At 45.8% G+C, this 20,633-nt stretch overlaps 2 protein-coding genes across 2 annotated transcripts in view; one reads left to right on the top strand and one right to left on the bottom strand.

Annotated features, from left to right (window-relative positions):
* LOC137527820 (degenerin unc-8-like) overlaps window positions 1–20,633 on the top strand; it is a 175,890-nt gene that overhangs the window by 45,017 nt on the left and 110,240 nt on the right. The window lies entirely within an intron of this gene.
* SAPCD2 (suppressor APC domain containing 2) overlaps window positions 1,755–20,633 on the bottom strand; it is a 47,453-nt gene continuing 28,574 nt past the window's right edge. Inside the window, exons 3-6 of the mRNA XM_068248761.1 lie at window positions 19,939–20,073; window positions 12,621–12,719; window positions 8,885–8,983; window positions 1,755–5,304 (exon numbers count right to left, since the gene is read on the bottom strand). Of these exons, the coding sequence (XP_068104862.1) occupies window positions 5,176–5,304; window positions 8,885–8,983; window positions 12,621–12,719; window positions 19,939–20,073 (462 nt within the window). The 3' untranslated portion in view covers window positions 1,755–5,175. The remainder of the gene's footprint in view (window positions 5,305–8,884; window positions 8,984–12,620; window positions 12,720–19,938; window positions 20,074–20,633) is intronic.

Here is a 20,633-nt window from a genome sequence, read left to right as displayed (position 1 = left end):
CTCACCAAAACTAGTCGGGTGGAGCACCCGGCTAAAAGAGCCTGGGGAGAACACTGGGGCATTTTCGGCCTCTTCAAGCGCAAGCGATAAAAAACAAACAAAAAAAACACAAAATGCTTGTGTAATGTAGCTCTAGGAGAAGGTTCATATCAGCGTGGTTCATGCGCTGTGCGAGCAGCAAAGCGGTGTCTGGTCCATGTTTGAGGTGATTTTGCCTCAATGGAACGTTTATGAAAAACACAAACGATCACAAAATTACTTTGTATAGTGATTGCGTTCGCATTTTTTTTTTAAGAATAAATACATTGTATAAATTAATTTTCCGGGTCAAAGAGTTCACTTCCTGACGTCAGAGTGAATTACAAAACCGCTCGGGAAAAGCGCTTTTACCAGAAACAAAAATGCGCACTGGAGCGCTGGGAGGGGGGAAAAAAAAAACCTCACAAAAACACAAAAGGCTTGCTTTTGTTATTTTAGGTGTGAATGAGGCCTCAGTGTGCTCTTTTCCTGATGGAACTTCCTTCAGTGTGCGTGTGAGCTCCTGCTATCATCTGTAGTTATATCGATCAGGTTTACTGTAAAGAGCATCTTTCCAAAAAGCTTAAAGTGAACCTCCGGATTAAAAAACTCAGCAGCACTGAAAAGGCCTGGTGTTTCTTTAACAGTTTCACAGCATCAGAACTTTGTTTCTCTTATACAAGTCTCATTTTTAGCTGCACAAAAGAAAACTGCCCGGGCTTTTTTCCCCTGATGCTGTGCAAAGCATGACGGGATTTCTGATTTTGTTGTTCTTGTTCTGCTGTTTTGGTGCAATATTTTTTTTTTTACATTTTGAATTTGACATTTGAAGCCTAGTGTGTGCAGCTGGGAGGGGTTATCAGGACACAGGAGAGTTGGAATTGTGTCTCATGCTCCTTGTCACCTCCTTTCAACCAAAAAGATGGCTGCCCCATGACAAAGATGGCAGCCCCCATGAATCACACACATTTGCCTGTTCTTTTAAAACAGGGTGGGTAAGTGATTATAATACCTATCTATTCTAATTAACATAACTAATGTAACTTAATGTCAGTATGTTTGTTTAGGCTGAAGTTCCACTTAAAACAAAAACAAAACATGCCACTCCTTTCCTTCATACACAGTTCATGCCCTTGTGCCCTTTGTACACATCCAGGGGATACAGGGTTCATTTTCCAAGCGGTGAGCAGGGAACTTACTTCCTTGCATTCCACAGCTTGCGTCACTTCCTGCAATGCCGCCCTCTGTTGTTCATTGGATGGCATTGCAGGAAGTGATGGTAAACTGGGGGACGCAAGGAAGAAAGTTTCCTGCCCGCCCCTTGACTTTATACATTTTAATACAATGATTTAATTAATGAAACTAGCTGGAGGGGGAGCGGGGACCCAAGTGAGGTAGGGGCGACCCCCCTCCCCTCAATCCCTCCCACCCCCCTCAATCCCCCTCCTTCAGCATGGTGGCCCCCCTCTCCTGGGACACAGAAAATAGATCCTTTTCTGCGTCAAAAGATGCCTGTGTAGAGGGGGATCAGTTTTACGATTCATTTTCACTACCCCACCGTATATCCAGGAATATAAGGCAGACAGATCCATTTTTTTAAAGTTATTTTTAACCTTGGTATCCATGGCTCCGGTTTTGATCAGGGCTAAAAACCGGAGCCACGAATAGGTTTTTAAAACAAGTGTGAACCGTAAGACCGTATCTGTAAGATCAAAAATTACACAACAAAAGAAAAGTCATATGAAGAGGTACCCTGTATTGTACAACAGGAGGTGGTAATGGTGAATATACAGGTAAACAATCGGATTGTGTATAAAACTTTACAATCAGTCATATTCCAGAAACTGGAGTACCGTTTCTCTAACAAACAAACGAAAAACAAAAACATATATTCAACAAAGGACCTACAAGAACAAAGACATGAAAGGTGCTATTGCCAAATCTTTCAAAACACAAAGTAAACCAAAAAGGGAGGCCTGGGACTTTGCTGCATACAAAAGCTCTCAATTAGGATTATACAAATATATATGCTTTCATAGCTGCAGCTCTTAACTAGAAATTCAATGCTTCTGCAGTTTCAGCATTCTCCTAAGTAGACGGCACTCCCAGACTATATAAACCGGTTTCATCTTGCTAGTGTAAACAAACTTCCACCAGCGGAGCTGTACAGGGACAGATAACCCATTTAGTGTCTTCAACAGCTGACAAATCACTCTGGATCTTTAGGTCTGGAAGCAAAAGGAATTGCTAAAGGTGGCCATACACTGGTCAATTTTTTTTACTTCAATCTATAATAATCAATAAATTAATTCATTGAATAAAAAAAAAATTATTTTGATGTAGAATCGATTTTCATTGTTCCATCAAATTCTTAAAATGAAATCGATCGAGTATGTCTGGTTATTTCAATCGATAGAACAAGAATCGAGAGCTTTTCATTATGTATTCGATCAACCTTTACTCGACCCGCTTCATCAGTGTGCTTTTTTTGTGATCGAAAATAGCCCACGATCGATTTAAGGTTGAGAAATGGAACAAAAATCAACCCTAGTGTATGGGCAAACAAATCAATTCATGTTCGATCGATTCATTTTGAAACTATTCTAAGAATTGATATGTCTATCGATCGTCCTATAATTGACCAGTGGATGGCCAGCATAAGGGTGAGTACAAACATCCAATTTTGATTGGTCAATAAATGGCCAGTTTTATCACTTTAACCAGTTCACATTCCACGGTTTTTGATACTTTAGCTGTGTCATTTTGATACAGCAGTAACTTTTTAACTACTTATACCATCTTAGTGATATAAATCTTGTTTTTTTTCAGTACAATCTAGGCTTTCTTTGGGTAATATTTTTCTCCCAAAACCATTTCATTTTATAGTTATTTTATAGCAAAAAATTAAGCATAAAGGCAGAAACAATTTTTTTCATTCTTCACATGACACATCATAAAAATGAATGGTTTGGTCTTTACCGGTTAGAACAATACCCCATTTGCCATATTTTATTTCTAGCGGAGCATGCGGTGGACCCTTATCTCCAGCCTGTGCGTCTGTGGCTATCGGATGCGTTTGCTAGGGCAACTGTTCGGGAGACATAGTGCTGTACAGATGCATCGCAAGGCAATGGCAGAGTGATATATCTGTAGAGCATAGGGGCCCCAAACTTTTGCCCTAGTGATCGCATCCAATCGCTACAGGTGGCAGTTGTTAATAGTTTATAAACAGGTATAGGTATTGCAGAGGTTAGTAGGCTAGGCTGGGGTTATAAATTAACCAGGAATTAAAAAGGTGTTTTTTTTTTTTTTATTGGACTATGGCCTCAATTCACTAAGCATAACTCCTGTCTTTAATAACTCTTCTGAGCTGTTTCACAGTTATCACAATTATATCACCATGGTGATAACTGTAAAACAGCTCAGAAGAGTTATTAAGACAGGAATTACGCTTAGTGAATTAAGGCAATGTCACTTAAACAAAAAAAAGTAATTTTTTTTAAAAATAACTTATTGAATTGTTGTTGCTATTCAGTAGCAACGATCATTCACAGGACCGCGCACGCACGGCGGCTTTTAATGCAGGACGTAGATTCTACGTCCTGGAACATACAGCAGCACTAATTAGGACTAATCTACATCATGGAATCTTAATTGGGTAGTCTGAGAGCTTAGCTACTATTCAAAATCTAATGGCCCTCATGCTATACATGGAGGTGGTAAAATTGGCCAATCAAAATTGAACGTGTGTAGCAGGCTTTAGAGACAAGATGGCAGCCTGCGAGACAGCAGCAGTTTCTGCAGCTCTGACCACAAAGAGGGATGGTCAACAAGATGCTAATTTTATGCAAATGTATGCAAATGCATGCTGGTCAGAAATGGACTAATTGAATAGAGAAACTGGTCCATTTCCAAGCTGCAATTGTTTGCATATAATTTACAGCAACTCAATTATTAGCATCTTATTTGACAATCCTTATTCAACAAGACTATGCAGGATCCAGGGCTGTAACATTTGCATGTGCAGGTCCAATACATCTGTTCTTATAGGGTCCATTTCAAATATCCTACGTAGTGTATTCCATTCATATACATATCCAAAACATAGCAGTTTATGAAGGTCAGGCTGATGCAGTCCCCATCCGGCACCACAAATAAGGAGTGTAATAACATGTATAGAACTATCGCAATCTTACGATCGATTTCTGTAAACGCTGCAATCTTCTAAATGAACAAGCAAAACCATATTCCTGGATGGTGCTCTGCTGCCACCCTGTGGTCAGTTTTCATCAGTGCATGCACAATTTTGCATTGTGAACAAAAAGGCTTTTTTAACTTGACATCCTTGGCAAGTGATCAAAATAAAGCCTGATGCAACTCCGCTACGGTGAGAAACGGCAGAAAGGCCAATGGGGTCTGTAAACAAGGTGAAAATCAAAATTATTCCAAAAAGTCTCTCGATTTAGATCAGGAGGAGTGTGTCTGACGTGATCAGGTGATATTCCTTGTGCTCTTGTGATGGAAAGACATACATGATTGGTTGCGTCAAATCCAGGCTGTGAAACATGATTGGTTGCATCATATTCAGACTGTCAAACGTGATTGGTTGCGTCATTTCCAGGCCATCAAACATGATTGTTACGTCATATTCAAGCTGTCAAACATGATAGGTTACATCATATCCAGGCTGTGAAACATGATTAGTTGCGTCATAGTTAAGCTGTGAAACATAATGGTTACATCATATTTTAGCTGTGAAACATGATTGGCTGCATCATATTGAGGCTGACAAACATTATTGGTTGCATCATATTCAAGATGTCAAAAGCGATTGGCTGTATCATATCAATGCTGTGAAACGTGATTGGTTACATCATTTTCAGGCTGTGTTTTTTGTGCACAGAGCAGAAGAATTCAGGAGCCAGTCTGTCCAATCAGGGAGCCAACTCTACTGACCGCTATTAAGAGGGATGAACTCATAAGTCAGTCTTTAGCAGTCAGGAGCCTTAGCCTTGTCTGACAGTGGGATGGAGCAGATTTCTAGACCTGGTGACAATGTGGATTTCTGTGTACCATGGATTGATTGCTCCTGTCCTTGTCACTAGATTGCCCAATGCTCCCACATCCTCCAATCAGAGGCCAGGCACTTCCGGCAGACTATATGAAGGTGGAGTCCATGGCGCTGGCTTCTGGATTACCGCGAGCCCGAGCTTCAAACAGCTGCTTGATCAATGCTGATTTTTCCTGCTCCAGCTGGGTGATGCGGTCACTCTTATCAGACACCTCCTAGAACACATTGAGAGGAACTAGTTAAAAGCAGGACATACTCTTCAGAGTTCACTGGCTTCATTAAATGGCGACTAGAGAAGGTCAATAAGTTACATTTACTGCAAATCATAAGCAGGTTAGAACTTGGCCTTTCTCAGCTGTTCTGGCTGCCACCCCTTACCCTCCTGCTTTCCCTTTTTGTGTCCTCTTGCCCTCCACGTCCTACTGCTCTTGCCTCCTGCCTGACCTCCATGTTCCCCTCCCTTTGCACCCAGTTTCCCCCTCCTCTTGCCCTCCGTGTCCCTCTCACCCTCCTTCCTGCCCTCAATGTCCCCCTCTCACCCTCCTTCCTGCCCTCCATGTCCCCCTCCTTTGTGCTCAGTCAGATTCCGCAGGATTTAAAATTTCCCCATTCCGATAGGAACTCTGAAATCAGAATTCCGTGCAAATCCAATTGAATACAGCTCAGTGATTTTAGACTAACCACAGAACTCAGAAGCACTGAACCCATTAGAGACTGCAGTAATTTTAGACCAATCGCAAGACTGCCTTTTCCGATTTTTGACAAGTGACAAGTAAAATACTCCTCGGAAATAAAAAAAAAACTGGGAAAAATAAATAAATTAGTAAAATTGGAAAAACAAATGGTCATTGGTGGAATTCAGAATTTGAAATGGGCATTGTCGACCACCCCTAGTCAAGACATAACTTGCCACATAAGGGAACAGCCCGATGAGGCCAGAAGGAGCCACACGACTTTGGCAAGTATATATTTAATGTAAACATGCCCCCTCTCTAAGAACTGGCGTTGCATAAGTGATATAGAGAAGCATTGTTAATCAGTTCAGCTCTAAGTGCACAATTATTTAAAATACAAAATTTCATGTTGCGTTTTACCAGCTCAGAATACACAAATTTAAACAACCATTTCTGAGCGTTGGAACGAGGTTACTGAAATGGCACAAAACATAACAGGCTGATTTTTGTAAAATATCCCTGAAGTTAAACTGCTGATGACCAACAGAGGTCGCTGTTACCTAACCGGTGAGCTTTGTGGAAGTAAAGCCCAGTAATACCTCCATTGTTATGTGACAGATTATTTTTTTATTTTATTTTTTTAAAAGGGATACTTAAAGGGAACCAGAGACAAAGCACCCTCATGTATTTTACCATATATATCAGTGGGAACATTAGAGAAAACACCTACCTTGCTTTCCGTTTCATTCTTCACTGCACAGCTCGTTTCTTATCAGACCTGATAAAATCCCTGACTGAGCATTCAGTCTGGCTTTGCTCAGGAATATTTATCGCTCAGTCTGTGTGCTCTCATGTCTTTTCAAGTCCAAGCCTGCCCCCTGCTGGCTCTGCTCAGGAATCATTATAGCTGAGTCATTATAACAAAGCCAGACTGAATGCTCAGTCGGGGATAATAATAATGATAAATCAGGTCTGATAAGAAACAAGCTGTGCAGTGCAAAATGTAACAGAAAGCATGGTAGGTATTTTCTCTAATGTTCCCACAGATCTATATGGTAAAATACATGAGGGTGCTTCGTCTCTAGTTCACTTTAAGCCTCGGAAAAAAAAAAAATACCTGGGGCTTCTACCAGCCATCCCGTGCCCTCGCAGATCCTCCCTGTCCAATGCCACCAGCTAGTTTCGTTTCACCAATAGGCCTGGCCACACATACATAGCCTTCTTTGCGCTCCCGTCCGCAATAGCTTCCTGTGGCTGCTATGAAACTATTGGTTGCATCATTTTCTTTGGGCTGTCAAACATGATTGGTAACGTCATCCAAGCTGTGAAACATGATTAGCCAGGCCTGCGCAGAAAGCCTGTCGGCGAAAACAAAACTAGCTGGCGGCGGGGGACAGGGAGGATCCGCGAGTGACTGCGAGGGCACAGGACGGCTGCAGGGGGCTGGTAGAAGCCCCAGGTGAGTAAAGCTAATTTTTTACTCGAGGCTTAAAGTGAACCAGAGACGAAGCATCCTCATGTATTTTACCATATAGATCAATGGGAACATGACAGTAAACACCTACCCTGCTCTCCGTTTTATCTTTCAATGCTCAGCCTGCTTGCTACCAGCCCTGATAAATCCCTGACTGAGCATTCAGTCTGGCTTTGCCCAGGAATCATTGTAGCAGAGTCTGTCTTCTCTGATGTATTTTCAAGCTCAAGCCGGCCCCTTCTGGCTCTGCTATAACAACTCAGCTAGAAATGATTGCTGAGCAAAGGCAGACTGAATGCTCAGTTGGGGATTTTATCAGGGCTGGTAACAAGCAAGCTGAGCAGTGAAGGATAAAACAGAGAGCAGGGTAGGTGTGTTCTCTAATGTTCCCAGTGATATATAATCACCCACATTTCATAAAAATACAATAAAATTCTGCCAGCCACTAAAGCCTAGTACACACTAGCAATTTTGATAGGCCAATCATTGGTCAATTTTACCACCTCCGTGTAGTATGACCATTTACCTATATAATCTGCATAGAATTGAAAATCTGGTTGGCCCTCATAATACATGGAGGTGGTAAAATTGACCAATCATTGGCCAATCAAAATTGCTAGTGTGTACTAGCCTTAAGACATGCAGAATGAAAACGAGGCGCATATATGAGCTTGCATGCAAATTTCATACATACTGCATACATCTGGGAATTGGCCCAACCCAAATCATCAGGAGGTATGTGTGAGCTAAAGGATGTGTGCTGGAGTAACCACTCCCCCCAGCTTAAAGGGAACCAGAGACGAAGCACTCTTGTGTATTTTACCATATATATCAGTAAAAACATTAGATAAAACACCTACCATGCTCTCCGTTTCATCCTCACTGCTAAAAGTGTGTTATCAGCTGTGATAAGAATCCCAGACTGAGCATTCAGTCTGGCTTTGCAGGGAATAATTATAGCTGAGTCATTATAGCAGAGCCACAAGGGGGCAGGCTTGGGCTTGAAAAGACACCAGAGAAGACAGACTAAGCTATAATCTTTCCGTAGCAAAGCTAGACTGAGTGCTCAGTCGGGGATTCTTATCAGAGGTGATAACAGTCAGATTAAACAGAGAACAATGAAACAAAGAGCAGATTGGGTGTTTACTGTCATGTTCCCACTGATTTATAAGGTAAAATACAAGAAGGTGCTTCATCTCTGGTTCTCTTTAAACACTCTGGTCCACCGCTGCACAACCCCTCTGTGGATCACCAATCCATAGAATTGATTGCCTCCATTCTTTGAGTACATCTGATTGGCCAGTTCCAGAAGGCAAACGATTTGTGTTAGATTTGCATGCAGACTATAACTATTAAGGCCTATTGACAGTTGTGCACTTTTCTTCTGCGATTTGCACTTTGCCGATTGTCAGCGATCAGCAAAGCGCTGCTGCACAAGCAATCCTATGGGATTACTCCCACTGCATCGATTTTGGCGTGTTTGCGATTATCGCCGGTCGCAAACACGCTGTATGCATTTTCCAGGTGATTGCGCCACTTTTCTCATTCACTAGAATGAGAATCGCAAAAAGTAATGCAAAATTGTAATCGCGATTTTCGTTTACGAGTTTGAACAGGGCCTTAGCTTGTTCCAGACTGCTCACTCACCTTCGTCAATAAACGGTTCTGTTCCTTTAACATATTTACAGTTTGCTGTTGCCCGGAGACGACAGCGGTGTTGGTGACAGTTGGAGAGTGGACGGCAGTCTATGAGAGAGGAAAAAAAAAAAAAGTCAAATCATTGAAGTAGCCTAGTTTTAGGAGGAGAAAAAAAACAACAAAAACTAAAGTCATGAATAAATACAATGTATTGATTCATCAAAGCGCTGGAGAAATCGCTACACAAAGCGCTTTTTCAAGTGCTTTGTTATTTCCCTATACCTTCCATTGAGCAAAAACGCTCAGAAAACGGTACAGGTAGCGCTTTGCTGAGCGGATTGGAAAACAAACTGCTCAGATGTGAACTCTCTCATAGGGAATTGTTGCACAATCTCTTTTAGGGCGATTTTAAAAATCGCTGGAGCAAAAAAAAAAAAAAAAAAATTAAAAAAAAATAATTATTAAATAAATAAATATATATATAAATATATATGTTACGGCCAGAACCCGAAGTTTGGCCACTTTGCGTTCTGGCCGGCCAATGTGCGAACTGGCCGCTGCGCTGCGGCCAATGTTAGAAATGAAATGATTGCAGTAAAGATTAATGTGTGTTCTGGCCGTCTCGCTGCGGCCAAATGTGTCAAAAATGCGTTCATTCATTTAATGAAATTAAGCCGGCGGCAATGTAGCAAATGAAGCCGCCGGCTTTCTCTCCTCCCCCCTGCCTCTCTCTCTCTCTCTCCTGGCATCCGGCGGGGACATGCGTGTCCCCCCAGAGTCGTTCGTCGCAGCAGGGAATCCTGCTGTTCGTTTCTGCAGAGCGGGTGCTGGCAGAAGAAATGTCTGCAGCCTCCCCGCTCTGCTGCGACGAACGAATCTCGGGTGTCCCCGCCGGCTGACAGAGAGAGAGAGAGAGAGAGAGAGAGAGAGAGAGAGAGAGAGAGAGAGAGAGAGAGAGAGAGAGAGAGAGAGAGAGAGAGAGAGAGAGAGAGAGAGAGAGAGAGAGAGAGAGAGAGAGAGAGAGAGAGAGAGAGAGAGAGAGAGAGAGAGAGAGAGAGAGAGAGAGAGAGAGAGAGAGAGAGAGAGACGGGGGGGGGGGGGGGGGGGGGGGGGAGGAGGAGAGAAAGCCGCCGGCTTAATTTCATTAAATGAATGAATGCACTTTTGACACATTTGGCCGCAGCGAGACGCGAGACGGCCAGAACACACATTAATCTTTACTGCAATCATTTCATTTCTCACATTGGCCGCAGCGCAGCAGCCAGTTCGCACATTGGCCGGCCAGAACGCAAAGTGGCCAAACTTCGGGTTCTGGCCGTAACATATATATAAATCTATATCTATCTATCTATCTATCTATCTATCTATCTATCTATATATATCCTAGGTGTGAACAAGCCCTTAGGGCTGGAACCCACAGGAGAGCTTTTGGCAGCACTGCGATACGCTAGCAGTTTGCCAAAACGCTGGGCTAATGTTAATGGATGGGGGCAACTTCCACAGGAGCGTTTGCGTTTCTCAGAAACGCAAACGCAGGACGTGCAGCATTTTGGGAGCGTTAGCGCTTCAATGTAAAGTATTGAAACGCTCAGCAAAACCTAAACTAAGCGGTTTTGCTAACTTTTTGCGGTTCAGCACACTGTAACAAAATGAAAAATAATTCACAGGACCAATCAGGATAAAAACGCAAAACGCTACGCACCCGCTGGGCAAAAAAATACAATGTTGCAAAACACGACCAAAAACGCGCATGAATCCGCTTGCAAACCGCTCAGACAAAACGCTAGCGGTTGCGTTTTGCGTTTGCTGATTTCAGTGGGTTCCAGGCCTTAAAGTGTACCAGAGAGAATGAGATATACAGAACCCATACTTAGCCGGGGCTTCCTCCAGCCCCATAAAAACGTGCAAGTCCCTCGCTGTCCCCCTGCGGCCTGCCGTTCAGGCCCCAGCAATTGCTTCAGTCGGGGGCCAGTCTGGGTCTCCTGCGCATGCGCGGACCTCCCACACATGTGCAGAAGACACAGACTGGACGTGACTGAGCTGTTACCGGGGCTGATCACAGCAGAACGGCAGACCGCGGGAGGATGGTGAGGGATTCTCACATGTTTATGGGGCTGGAGGAAGCCCTGGGTAAGTATCGGTTCTGTGTATTTTATGATCTCTGGTTTACTTTAAGACTCCTTTGCACAAACTAAGAAAAGGTACTGATCCTGATACACTATGTGTTTTGCATGGTGTTTATGTACATTTAAGGCCATGCCAATTCCATGTGCAATTTTCCACTCTTTTTGAATGTACGCGTTTTGCGATTTACCTTTGCATTTTTTTTGTGTGCACAATTTGATGTAAATTTTCAGATTGCGACTTTTACGTGTACACCAATTAAGGAGGAGCTAAACTCAGAACTCCTCTCTGCTCTGAAAGACTGGCCACAGCATGCAATATTTCTGCCTATCCGCTGACTTGCATGAAAACGCAATTCACATGCCAAAAAGAAACACTGCTGGGGCAAAAAAAAAAAAAATATCTGAAAAGTTACAAAACATGTGAAAAACCAGAAAAAAAAAACTAATACAAATGTGATGCCAATGAAATACATTAAATGTGTAAAGAACAAGAAATGGCAAAAACGCACATGAGTTGTGATTAAGGTGAACAGGGCCCTAAGTGTTTAGCTTGCACATGTGCTTTTTTCATAGCCATAAATGGGATGAAAATGTACAGCTCTGGCCAGAAAATATGGGACGTTGCATCTTATTGCAAACTAAGTAGCGCATGCAAATGTCTATGTGTTAAGTCTAGAGCAGGGATTTCAAACTGGAATACAAAGTGGCCCGGAACGGAACACTGGGACCAAGTCATGGGCCAACCTCAGTATCTAGCGGCACCATCTCCCTCCCTTATAAAGTTTCCTGATGTGTAGTGTCGTCCTCCCTCCCCTAGACAGTTCCTTGTGTCTATTGCCTCCTCCTTCCCCTAGACAGTTCCCTGGTGTCTATTGCCTCCTCCCTCCCCTAGACAGTTCCCTGGTGTCTATTGCCTCCTCCCTCCCCTAGACAGTTCCCTGGTGTCTATTGCCTTCCTCCCTCCCCTAGACAGTTCCCTGGTGTCTATTGCCTCCTCCCTCCCCTAGACAGTTCCCTCGCGTTTAGTGGTCCTCACTAAACCTTCATTACAGTTCTTGGTTTAGTGCATACACCCCCCCCCCCCCCCCCCTCTGCATACCTATGAAAAAAACCGCTGGGATATTTGGGCACAGAGTAAAACTGTTAAAAGGCTTACCCTGCTCCTGCCCAAGTCCCGGTGGCGTGAATTACTATCCCCCCCCCCCCCCAGGCTGCCATGTATCGTGGGGGTAAGATGTAATTTGGCTTCCAGCTACTGCTGGCTAACAAATCTAGCTTGCATGCTGTTTGCAAATTGGAACTGGCCAATCAAATTCACTTTGACTATTTTGAGTGACCCAATTCTGATATTTTATTTTTAACACAACAGATCATCAAAAACATACATACTAAGAAAAGAAAAAAAAACCCGGGACATTCATGTAATGAATGCACCTCCTGCCGCGGAGGTGGTGTGTCCTGGACAGTCGGGGTATCCTCCACTGCTCACAGAGAGCGGTCATGAGAGAACGATAGGCGGAATTCTGATTGGTGGCTGAGGTTTTCTGCATCTGAAATAAGTCAGAAGAGTCCTAGAGACGGCAGCGCCTCCCAGTGGACAGAGAAGGAAGTGAACTCACCCTGGGTGGGGACAGGAGGTCGCACAGGCATCTGTTGACCTCTTGAAGCTTGGGGAGCAGCGGGGTTATGGATCCTGGCTGTCCCTCATTGAAGAATTCCTGGGAGAAACACAGAGCCTGTAAAAACAACTAAACACAGTCTTCCAAAGAGGAGCATTCACCCTTCATTGCAGTGTGTGCATGTGCGCGTGTGTAATTGCTGCATTTCATGTGTGGAGTTGCCAACTGCTGCATTTCATATGTTGGGGTGGGCAGTGGCTGCATTTTCAAATATTTATGGGGGGGGGGCTGCTTTTTATATGTGGGTTGATTGTAGCATTTTATGTGTGGGGGTGATTGCTGCATTTGTAGTACTGCTGTTAACCAACAGGTGTATAACAGTAGGTATAATTAGTAGGTAACGGAATAAAAGTGGCAAGATTTTTATTCGTAATCCCCAAGTTCTGAAAAATTGTGTTGGGTTTCTTCGATGAGATTGAGAAAGGCTGTCTTATGACATTGCAGATTCAAATGCCACCCATAGAGACTATTGCTATCTCATTCAGCTGGGCTGTTACAGGTCGCATAAAATTAACTTTAAAACCTGATTTTAACGGCAGAAGCTTTGACAGATACCACTCCTGGTTATATATTCTATGGTCAGAGACTTCCTAGGAAAACAAATTGGAAGCATCCTGTTCATCTGCGGAAGTGGGCTGCCTTGCTCTCAATTGACAATAAGGTGGTGATGGGGGTTGGCTGGCTGTATAGCTATATGGAGCGAAAGACTGGAGAGAAATGGCACTTAAAAGGGAACTGAAGTGAGAGATATATGGAGGCTGCCATATTTATTTCCTTTTAATCAATACCAGTTGCCTGGCCAGCCCTGCTGGTCTATTTCTTTGCAGTAGTATCTGAATAACACCAGAAACAAGCATGCAGCTAGTCTTGTCAGATCTGACTTTAAAGTCTGAAACACCTGATCTGCTGCATGCTTGTTCAGGGGCTATAGCTAATAGTATTAGAGGCAGAGGATCAGCAGGGCTGCCAGGCAACTGGTATTGCTTAAAAGGAAATAAACATGGCAGCCTCCATATACCTCTCTTCAGTTCCCCTTGAAAGCAATACATAGATTCCTATAAAGCAGGCATGGGCAAACTTGGCCCTCCAGCTGTTATGGAACTACAAGTCCCACAATGCATTGCAGGAGTCTGACAGCCACAGTCATGACTCATAAAGGCAAATGCATTGTGGGACTTGTAGTTCCATAACAGCTGGAGGGCAAGTTTGCCCATGCCTGCTATAAAGGATCCATAGAAACATGGAGTGGGTGGAGCTCAAGAATGCCTAAAAAAACCTGTAGGGGGGGGGGGGGGGGGAGGGTCCCTTGGGAGTACTTCCCTTTGTCAGGCAGAGGCCGGCTGCGCCTGCAATATTTACCTTCCCCCCCCCCCTCCAGCACAGGAGCGGCTCTCGACTCGGAAATAGCCAATCCCAGTCGGGTATGCTTTACTGCACAGGCGCAAGTCACCTGTGAAGTAGAGCAGACCCAACTGGTATCAGCTAGTTCTGCCTGATGCGCGGCCAGAGGCAGCCGGAGACACGCCTTTGCTCCGGGGTGGATGGCGCCGTAAGAGGCAGCCACGGACACACTGGCTCCTGGCAACTTCGAGGTTTTTTTTTGCTACTTCTACTACTTTTTTTGATACTTTTACTACTTTTTTGCTACTTAGGAACTTCTAGTTTAGTTGTGGTTTGTTTTTTAGTTCGTTTTAACATTAGATTGGCTGCCAGTCAAATAGTATTGAGGAACGGGCCTCTGAACCTTGCAAGCACCATGCTCCTGCTACCCTGAGGATGACCATGCAGGAGACACAGGGCTACCACCAAAGCTAGCGCAAAGTGATCGACAGCCCACCGGACAAACACCTGCCGCTGCTGCCTCGCAGCTCACCCACCCAGGAAGCCACTCTTAAACCAGACGTCGGAGACCCGCAGCACAGCTGGTCCGTCACAGGACACTACTGCTTCCCCCCCCCACAAAGCGAGGATCTCACCGGACAACACAACACAGCCACTCGGAGCACGATCCGGTCACTGCCCTCCATCCGCACCATCTGCCGCCCGCAGTTCAACCGCTGCCCATAGGACCTGCAGACCTCCCACAGGCTGTTCCCCCACCATCGCAGCCTGAGGTACTAGCTTCTACCCCGACTGTCCTCCGCTGCCGCCCGCAGTTCTACAGCAGCCCATAGGACCCGCAGACCTCCCGCAGGCTGTCCCCCACCATCACGCCCTGAGGAATTGCTTCCACCCTGGCTGTCCTCCGCCCGCTGCTGTTCCGCCGCACCTAGGGTTCACACGCAAGTTGTCCTCCTACACCTACCCGCAGCATCCAAACGAGAGCAGTCCAGCTCCTTCCCACCTCCCGGAGTGGCAGAACAAGGCCAATCAGGCACCTACAACCCACGTGGTCGGCCGCGGCCTACTCTACCACAAGTGTGCAGCTGGGACCAGGACCGCACACAGCTGCACTGACTGACTGACCACCCCTTGTCCTGCTCCAACTCCTGGGAGGCTTGCTGGTGCCACAAACTGTATGAAGGATGCTGCCTCCTCCAGAGCTGTGAACTGCTAAATGGCGTGAGTAATTGCTGTAATGCTGTTGCTTCCTACTCCATGCTACATCATGTACTGGTAAAAAAAACTGTTTCACTTTGACACTCTAACCTGTTTATGCACCTAGCATGCTTTTATAAGTTATATGTGAGAGCTTTTATATGTTAGACTAGAGCTGGTATATGTTATACAGAGATGTATTAAGTAATGCCAAATTGTTCTCACAGGACTGTTTTCACTGACACCCTAGCCTGTTCATGCACCTTAGCATGCCTTATATGTTACCTATGATCTGCTGATGCTTCGACAGGAGATGTATAAGTAATGCCAATGTCCCCTACACCATTGCTTGCACCGCGCAATTTTCCGATGTCCCGTCCCAAACGCCAACCCTCCTAGCGCACCATCACCTACACCAAGGCGGAGCTCCTGGAATGGGAGCCCAAGGCCCAGGTTCTGCCCCTGTGGGACACAGTCTGGTCCCACATCAAAAAGTTGGTCCGCAGGAGCAACCACCGGCCTAGGGGGAGGAGGGCGGGCGCACAAGTAAGACTCAAAAGAAAGGGCCTGAGGTCAGCCTTACCGGCCATCCTGCTAGCAAACGTTCGCTTCCTCCCAAACAAGCTGGACGAGCTGCTTTTGCTACTTGACAGAAAACCTTCGCTAGGGAGCAACTCCCCGGTCCTCTGCTTCACCGAGACCTGGCTAAACGATAACATCCCGGACAACTCCCTCAACCTACCAGGCTTTAATCTTTTCCACGCAGACCGCGACCACTGTCTCTCAGGGAAAAGCAAGGGCGGTGGAATCTGTTTTTACATTAACACCGCGTGGTGCTCCAACATGACCATCCTGCACAAATGCTGCTCTCCAGATGTTGAGCTTCTACTTATCAACTGCAGGCCTCAGTACTCACCCAGGGAGTTCACCTCCTATGTCCTCGCAGGTGTTTACATCCCCCCGGATGCGGACGTCAGAAATGACCTGCGCACACTCAGTGACACCATTTCGCTGTGGGAGACAACCCTCCCGGACTCCCTCTTTATCATCCTAGGTGACTTCAACAGAGCAAACCTTCGCCAGGAGCTGCCTCGGTACAAACACCACATCACCTGCCCCACCAGGAACCAAAATACCCTGGACCACTGTTATACAGTCCTCAAAGACGCATACAAGGCTAATCGCCGAGCTGCACTTGGTAACTCTGACCACTGCCTAATCCACCTGATCCCCACTTACAGGAGGCACCTTGAAACCTCAAAGCCGACTGTTAGGTCTGTTAAGAAGTGGACAGAAGAGGCTAAGGGACAACTTCAAGCCTGCTTCGACAAAACGGACTGGTCAGCCCTGGAGGCTCCCTGCCTAGACGAGTGGACAGAGAACATCACCGCTTATATCAGCTTCTGTGAGGAGACATGCATCCCAATGAAGACCGTCAAAATCTTCCCAAACGATAAACCCTGGTTCAACGGCAGGCTGCGGAGACTCAGGAAAATCGAGGAAGCAAACAAATCCGGAACCCCACAGGAGTTCAGGGTGGCCAGGAACACCCTGAACCGTGAGCTGAAGGTGGCAAAGAGAGACTACTCTAACAAGCTGAGTCTGAACCTTCAGTCCAACAACCCACGGGACGTCTGGAAAGGCCTCAGAGCAGCCACTAACTTCAAGCCCCCTCCTCAACACAGACTTCCTAGCTTTGTGCTAGCTGAAGAGCTCAACAAATTCTATTGCAGGTTTGAGCAACAACCCACCCATCCTGTGGACCTAGCACTCACCTCTTCACCAAGGGAGTCTCCTCCCACTTCATCTTCCCATGCTGCTAGTGTCCCCCTGGCACTGAGGATAGTCCAGGAGGCCGATGTCCTACGATACCTCTGGAAGCTCAACACCAGGAAAGCTTCAGGCCCGGACGGCATATCTCCAACCTGCCTGAAAACATGCGCAAGCCAGCTAGCTCCAATCCTCACCTCCATCTTCAGCAAATCCCTGACGCTAGGCAAGGTTCCCTCCTGCTTCAAAAAATCTGACATCATCCCAGTCCTCAAGAAACCAGGAGCCACTGATCTAAATAACTACATACCTGTTGCTCTAACTCCAATCATCATGAAGACCTTTGAAAGACTGGTTCTCACCTACCTGAAGGGACACGCAGCCCCCTTAATGGATCACCTGCAATTCGCTTACAGGGCCAACCGGTCCGTGGAGGATGCCATTAATATCAGTCTAGCACACATCATGGCTCATCTGGACAAATCCAACACCTATGCCAGGATCCTGCTCCTGGACTTCAGTTCCGCTTTTAACACCATCTGTCCGAACATTCTGCATGACAACCTCGCACGACTTGGTGTGGACCTCTCTCTCTGCACCTGGATCAAGGACTTCCTCACGAACAGGAAACAACTAGTGAGAATCGGCGGCTGCTCCTCTGGAGTCAGAGCTACCAACACGGGGGCCCCGCAAGGGTGTGTGCTGTCCCCAATTCTTTTTTCCATGTACACAAACAGCTGTACATCATCCGCTGATTCTGTCAAGTTCATCAAGTTTGCGGATGATACCACCATCCTAGGTCTCATCGGAGAAGACAGGGAGTTTGTATATCGTAGCGAGATTGATCGGATCCTCAGGTGGTGCACAGACAACAAACTGGTACAAAACACAGCAAAAACTGTGGAACTGATTGTCGACTTCAGAAGGAATGCCCCATCTCCCCGTCCAGTCTACATTGAGGGCACTGAGGTCTCCAGAGTACACAGCGCACGTTTCCTTGGCACCACCATCACTGAGAACTTAAGGTGGGATGTGAACACCTCCGTAACTCAAAAAAAAAAGCCCAGCAGAGACTGTTCTTCCTGAGGCAGCTGAGGAAGTTTGGAATGTCGCGGGAGCTAATGACTAGCTTCTACACGGCCACCATTAAGTCTGTCCTCTGCTCCTCCATCATTGTCTGGTACTCGGGGGCAAACACAAAAGACAAGCACAAACTTCAGAGGGTAATCAGCGCCGCAGAGAAGATAATTGGGTCACCTCTGCCTCCCCTTGACCTCCTCCACACATCCAGAATGATGTCCAGGGCCAATAGGATTACTGACGACCAATCCCACCCTGGCAGTCGCTTCTTCGACCCCCTGCCCTCAGGCCGCCGCTACAGGACCATCCCTACCAAAACCACCAGGCACAGAAACACCTTTTTCCCCCAGGCAGTTCTCCTACTCAACGAATGAGAGCAAGCGTGCATGCCTGTGGTCCACACGGTTTCACTGTTCCACGTGTTACAATCGTATCACGCTACTCTTGCACAATGGGGCTGTTCATCCACACTATGCTTTTGTTATTGTTATTATCAATGCTGTTATATTGTCGTTAACTGTTGTATTCCTATGTTGTATTCCTATATTGTCGATGTTATATTGTTGCATATGTAGCTACTACTGATGCTGTCAACACGCACTACCATCCATGTCTGCCATGTGTCCACAAATAATTCCGGGTGCGGCACTTGGCGAATAAAGCCGATTCTGATTCTTCTTCTGATCCAAGCAGAGAGCCGCTCCTGCATTGAGGAAGGTAAATATTTACATGGCTGCCGTTCAGAGCAGCCTAGAGAGACCACCGTGGGATGGAGGAAGCCTCAATAGGATCCAGAGGCTTCCCCCTCCTGAGGTAAGTACCCCCAAGGGGCACTTTTTATCATGACAAGTGCTCTTAAAAAGCGGTAGGTTTGAACTACTTTTATTTGTTAAAATTATTTAATTCTGATGTTATATTTTTTCTGTATGTTTAGAAGTTGCGTACACACCTTTGATGGTTGTTGCCCTTCGGGGATCAAGACCTGCGCACAGCAACTTTACCGAACTTTGGTGAATATAGCCCCAAGTCTCCTGTTATCAGCGAGGGTTGTGCTGGAAGACCAATGCTGTATCTGACTATACCAGACATTGATCCAATGTCAGACACAGCCCGACGCAGGAAATGGCTGCCGCTAGGGGACACTGTTGAGGGATACATTACAGCATAGCATCACCACCTTTACATCAAAGTTTTGAAGCAAGTTGCTGCAGGTCCCCTCCTTCACTTCACATAATTTAAAGAAAACCTGAGAAGAGGGGGAAAATATGTTTTATGCATACCTGGGGATTCCTCCAGCACCCTCTGGGCAGATTGCTCCCTCGCCGTGGTCCAAAAGCTCCTAGATCCTCCGGTAGCAGCTACATTCTCCATGGCCAAATAAGTGCACTGCACATCCCAGTCACCGGGAGCGTTCTGCACCTGCGCAGTACAACTGCACATTCACAGAACGCTCCCAGCCAGCAAGACAGGGGAACGAGCTTGGCTGCACTGCGCCAACTGGCCACAGAGAATGGTGCTGCTAACAGAAGATTTAGGAGACTTTGGACCACGGCGAGGAAGCGATCTGCGTGGAGGGGACTGCAGGAAGCCCCAGTGATGTATAAAAAACTTTTATTTCCTCTTGTCTCAGGTTCACTTACATGGGTGCATTACGGCCGCAATTGCTGGACCAAGGCACAACATGTGGATCATAGTGTTGGACATCTCCTCCGGTAATTGTGACCCAGAGATTGGATTGTAAGGGGTTAAGATTACACAAGGCAGGAGCTGTCAACATTCGTGGGTGAGCTCGGGTGGATGTTAAGCAGACAGAATATTTCTCCACATTACAATGATCTCTTTGATAGATGTACGAGGCCTGCAGGCTTACCGTCTTCCCCAGATTCCTCTGCTGCTCCTGCACGTTGTGGACCTGCTGCAGGTACCAGTCACGGGCTTTCTCCACCATCTCCAAGCCCTGCAGCAGCAAATCCTTCTCATGTTCAAGCTCCTTCATCCGCTTCAGCTGCAAATACAAACATGCGCTCACTATCTACAATCTGTGCCTTATACAAAATAATACATAAATGGTGTTCGTGAGCCCCACAAAGGAGATTGGTACTATAAGTCAATGCATAACAGGGCACCTGCCACATGGCAACCCGTTACCAGGCAATGCACCTGCCACATAGCAACGTAGTTCAATAGTGGTGCTGTGGCGCCTTTTAGTGGAAGAAATAAAAAGTTCATATGCATTTACCATGTATTGAATAAAAGGAGGAATACATTTACTAACATGATAAATAAAATTACAGTCTAGGGTTAAGGTTACAGTTAGGGGCTGAGGGGTTAAGGAGTGTGAGGTTAAGGGTTAAGGTTAGGTGGAAATGTTAAGGGTTAAGGAGGGGAAGCTAAGAGTTAGAGTTAAGGAGGGGAGGTTAGGGGTAAAGGAGGGGTGAGGTTAAGGGTTATTTTACTAAAATAATTTTTTTCAAATTGAAAGGATATTTCCTGTGTCTTTAGTTGTGGATTTTAATTTATTACGCAGGTGTCACGGACGATTGCGGGGACGCAGGCGCGTCCTGG

The sequence above is a fragment of the Hyperolius riggenbachi genome, chromosome 8 (genome assembly GCF_040937935.1).
Source record: "Hyperolius riggenbachi isolate aHypRig1 chromosome 8, aHypRig1.pri, whole genome shotgun sequence".
Classification (NCBI taxonomy): domain Eukaryota; kingdom Metazoa; phylum Chordata; class Amphibia; order Anura; family Hyperoliidae; genus Hyperolius; species Hyperolius riggenbachi.
Note: the sequence above shows the minus strand (reverse complement) of the source record. Positions and strands in the feature narration are given on the sequence as shown.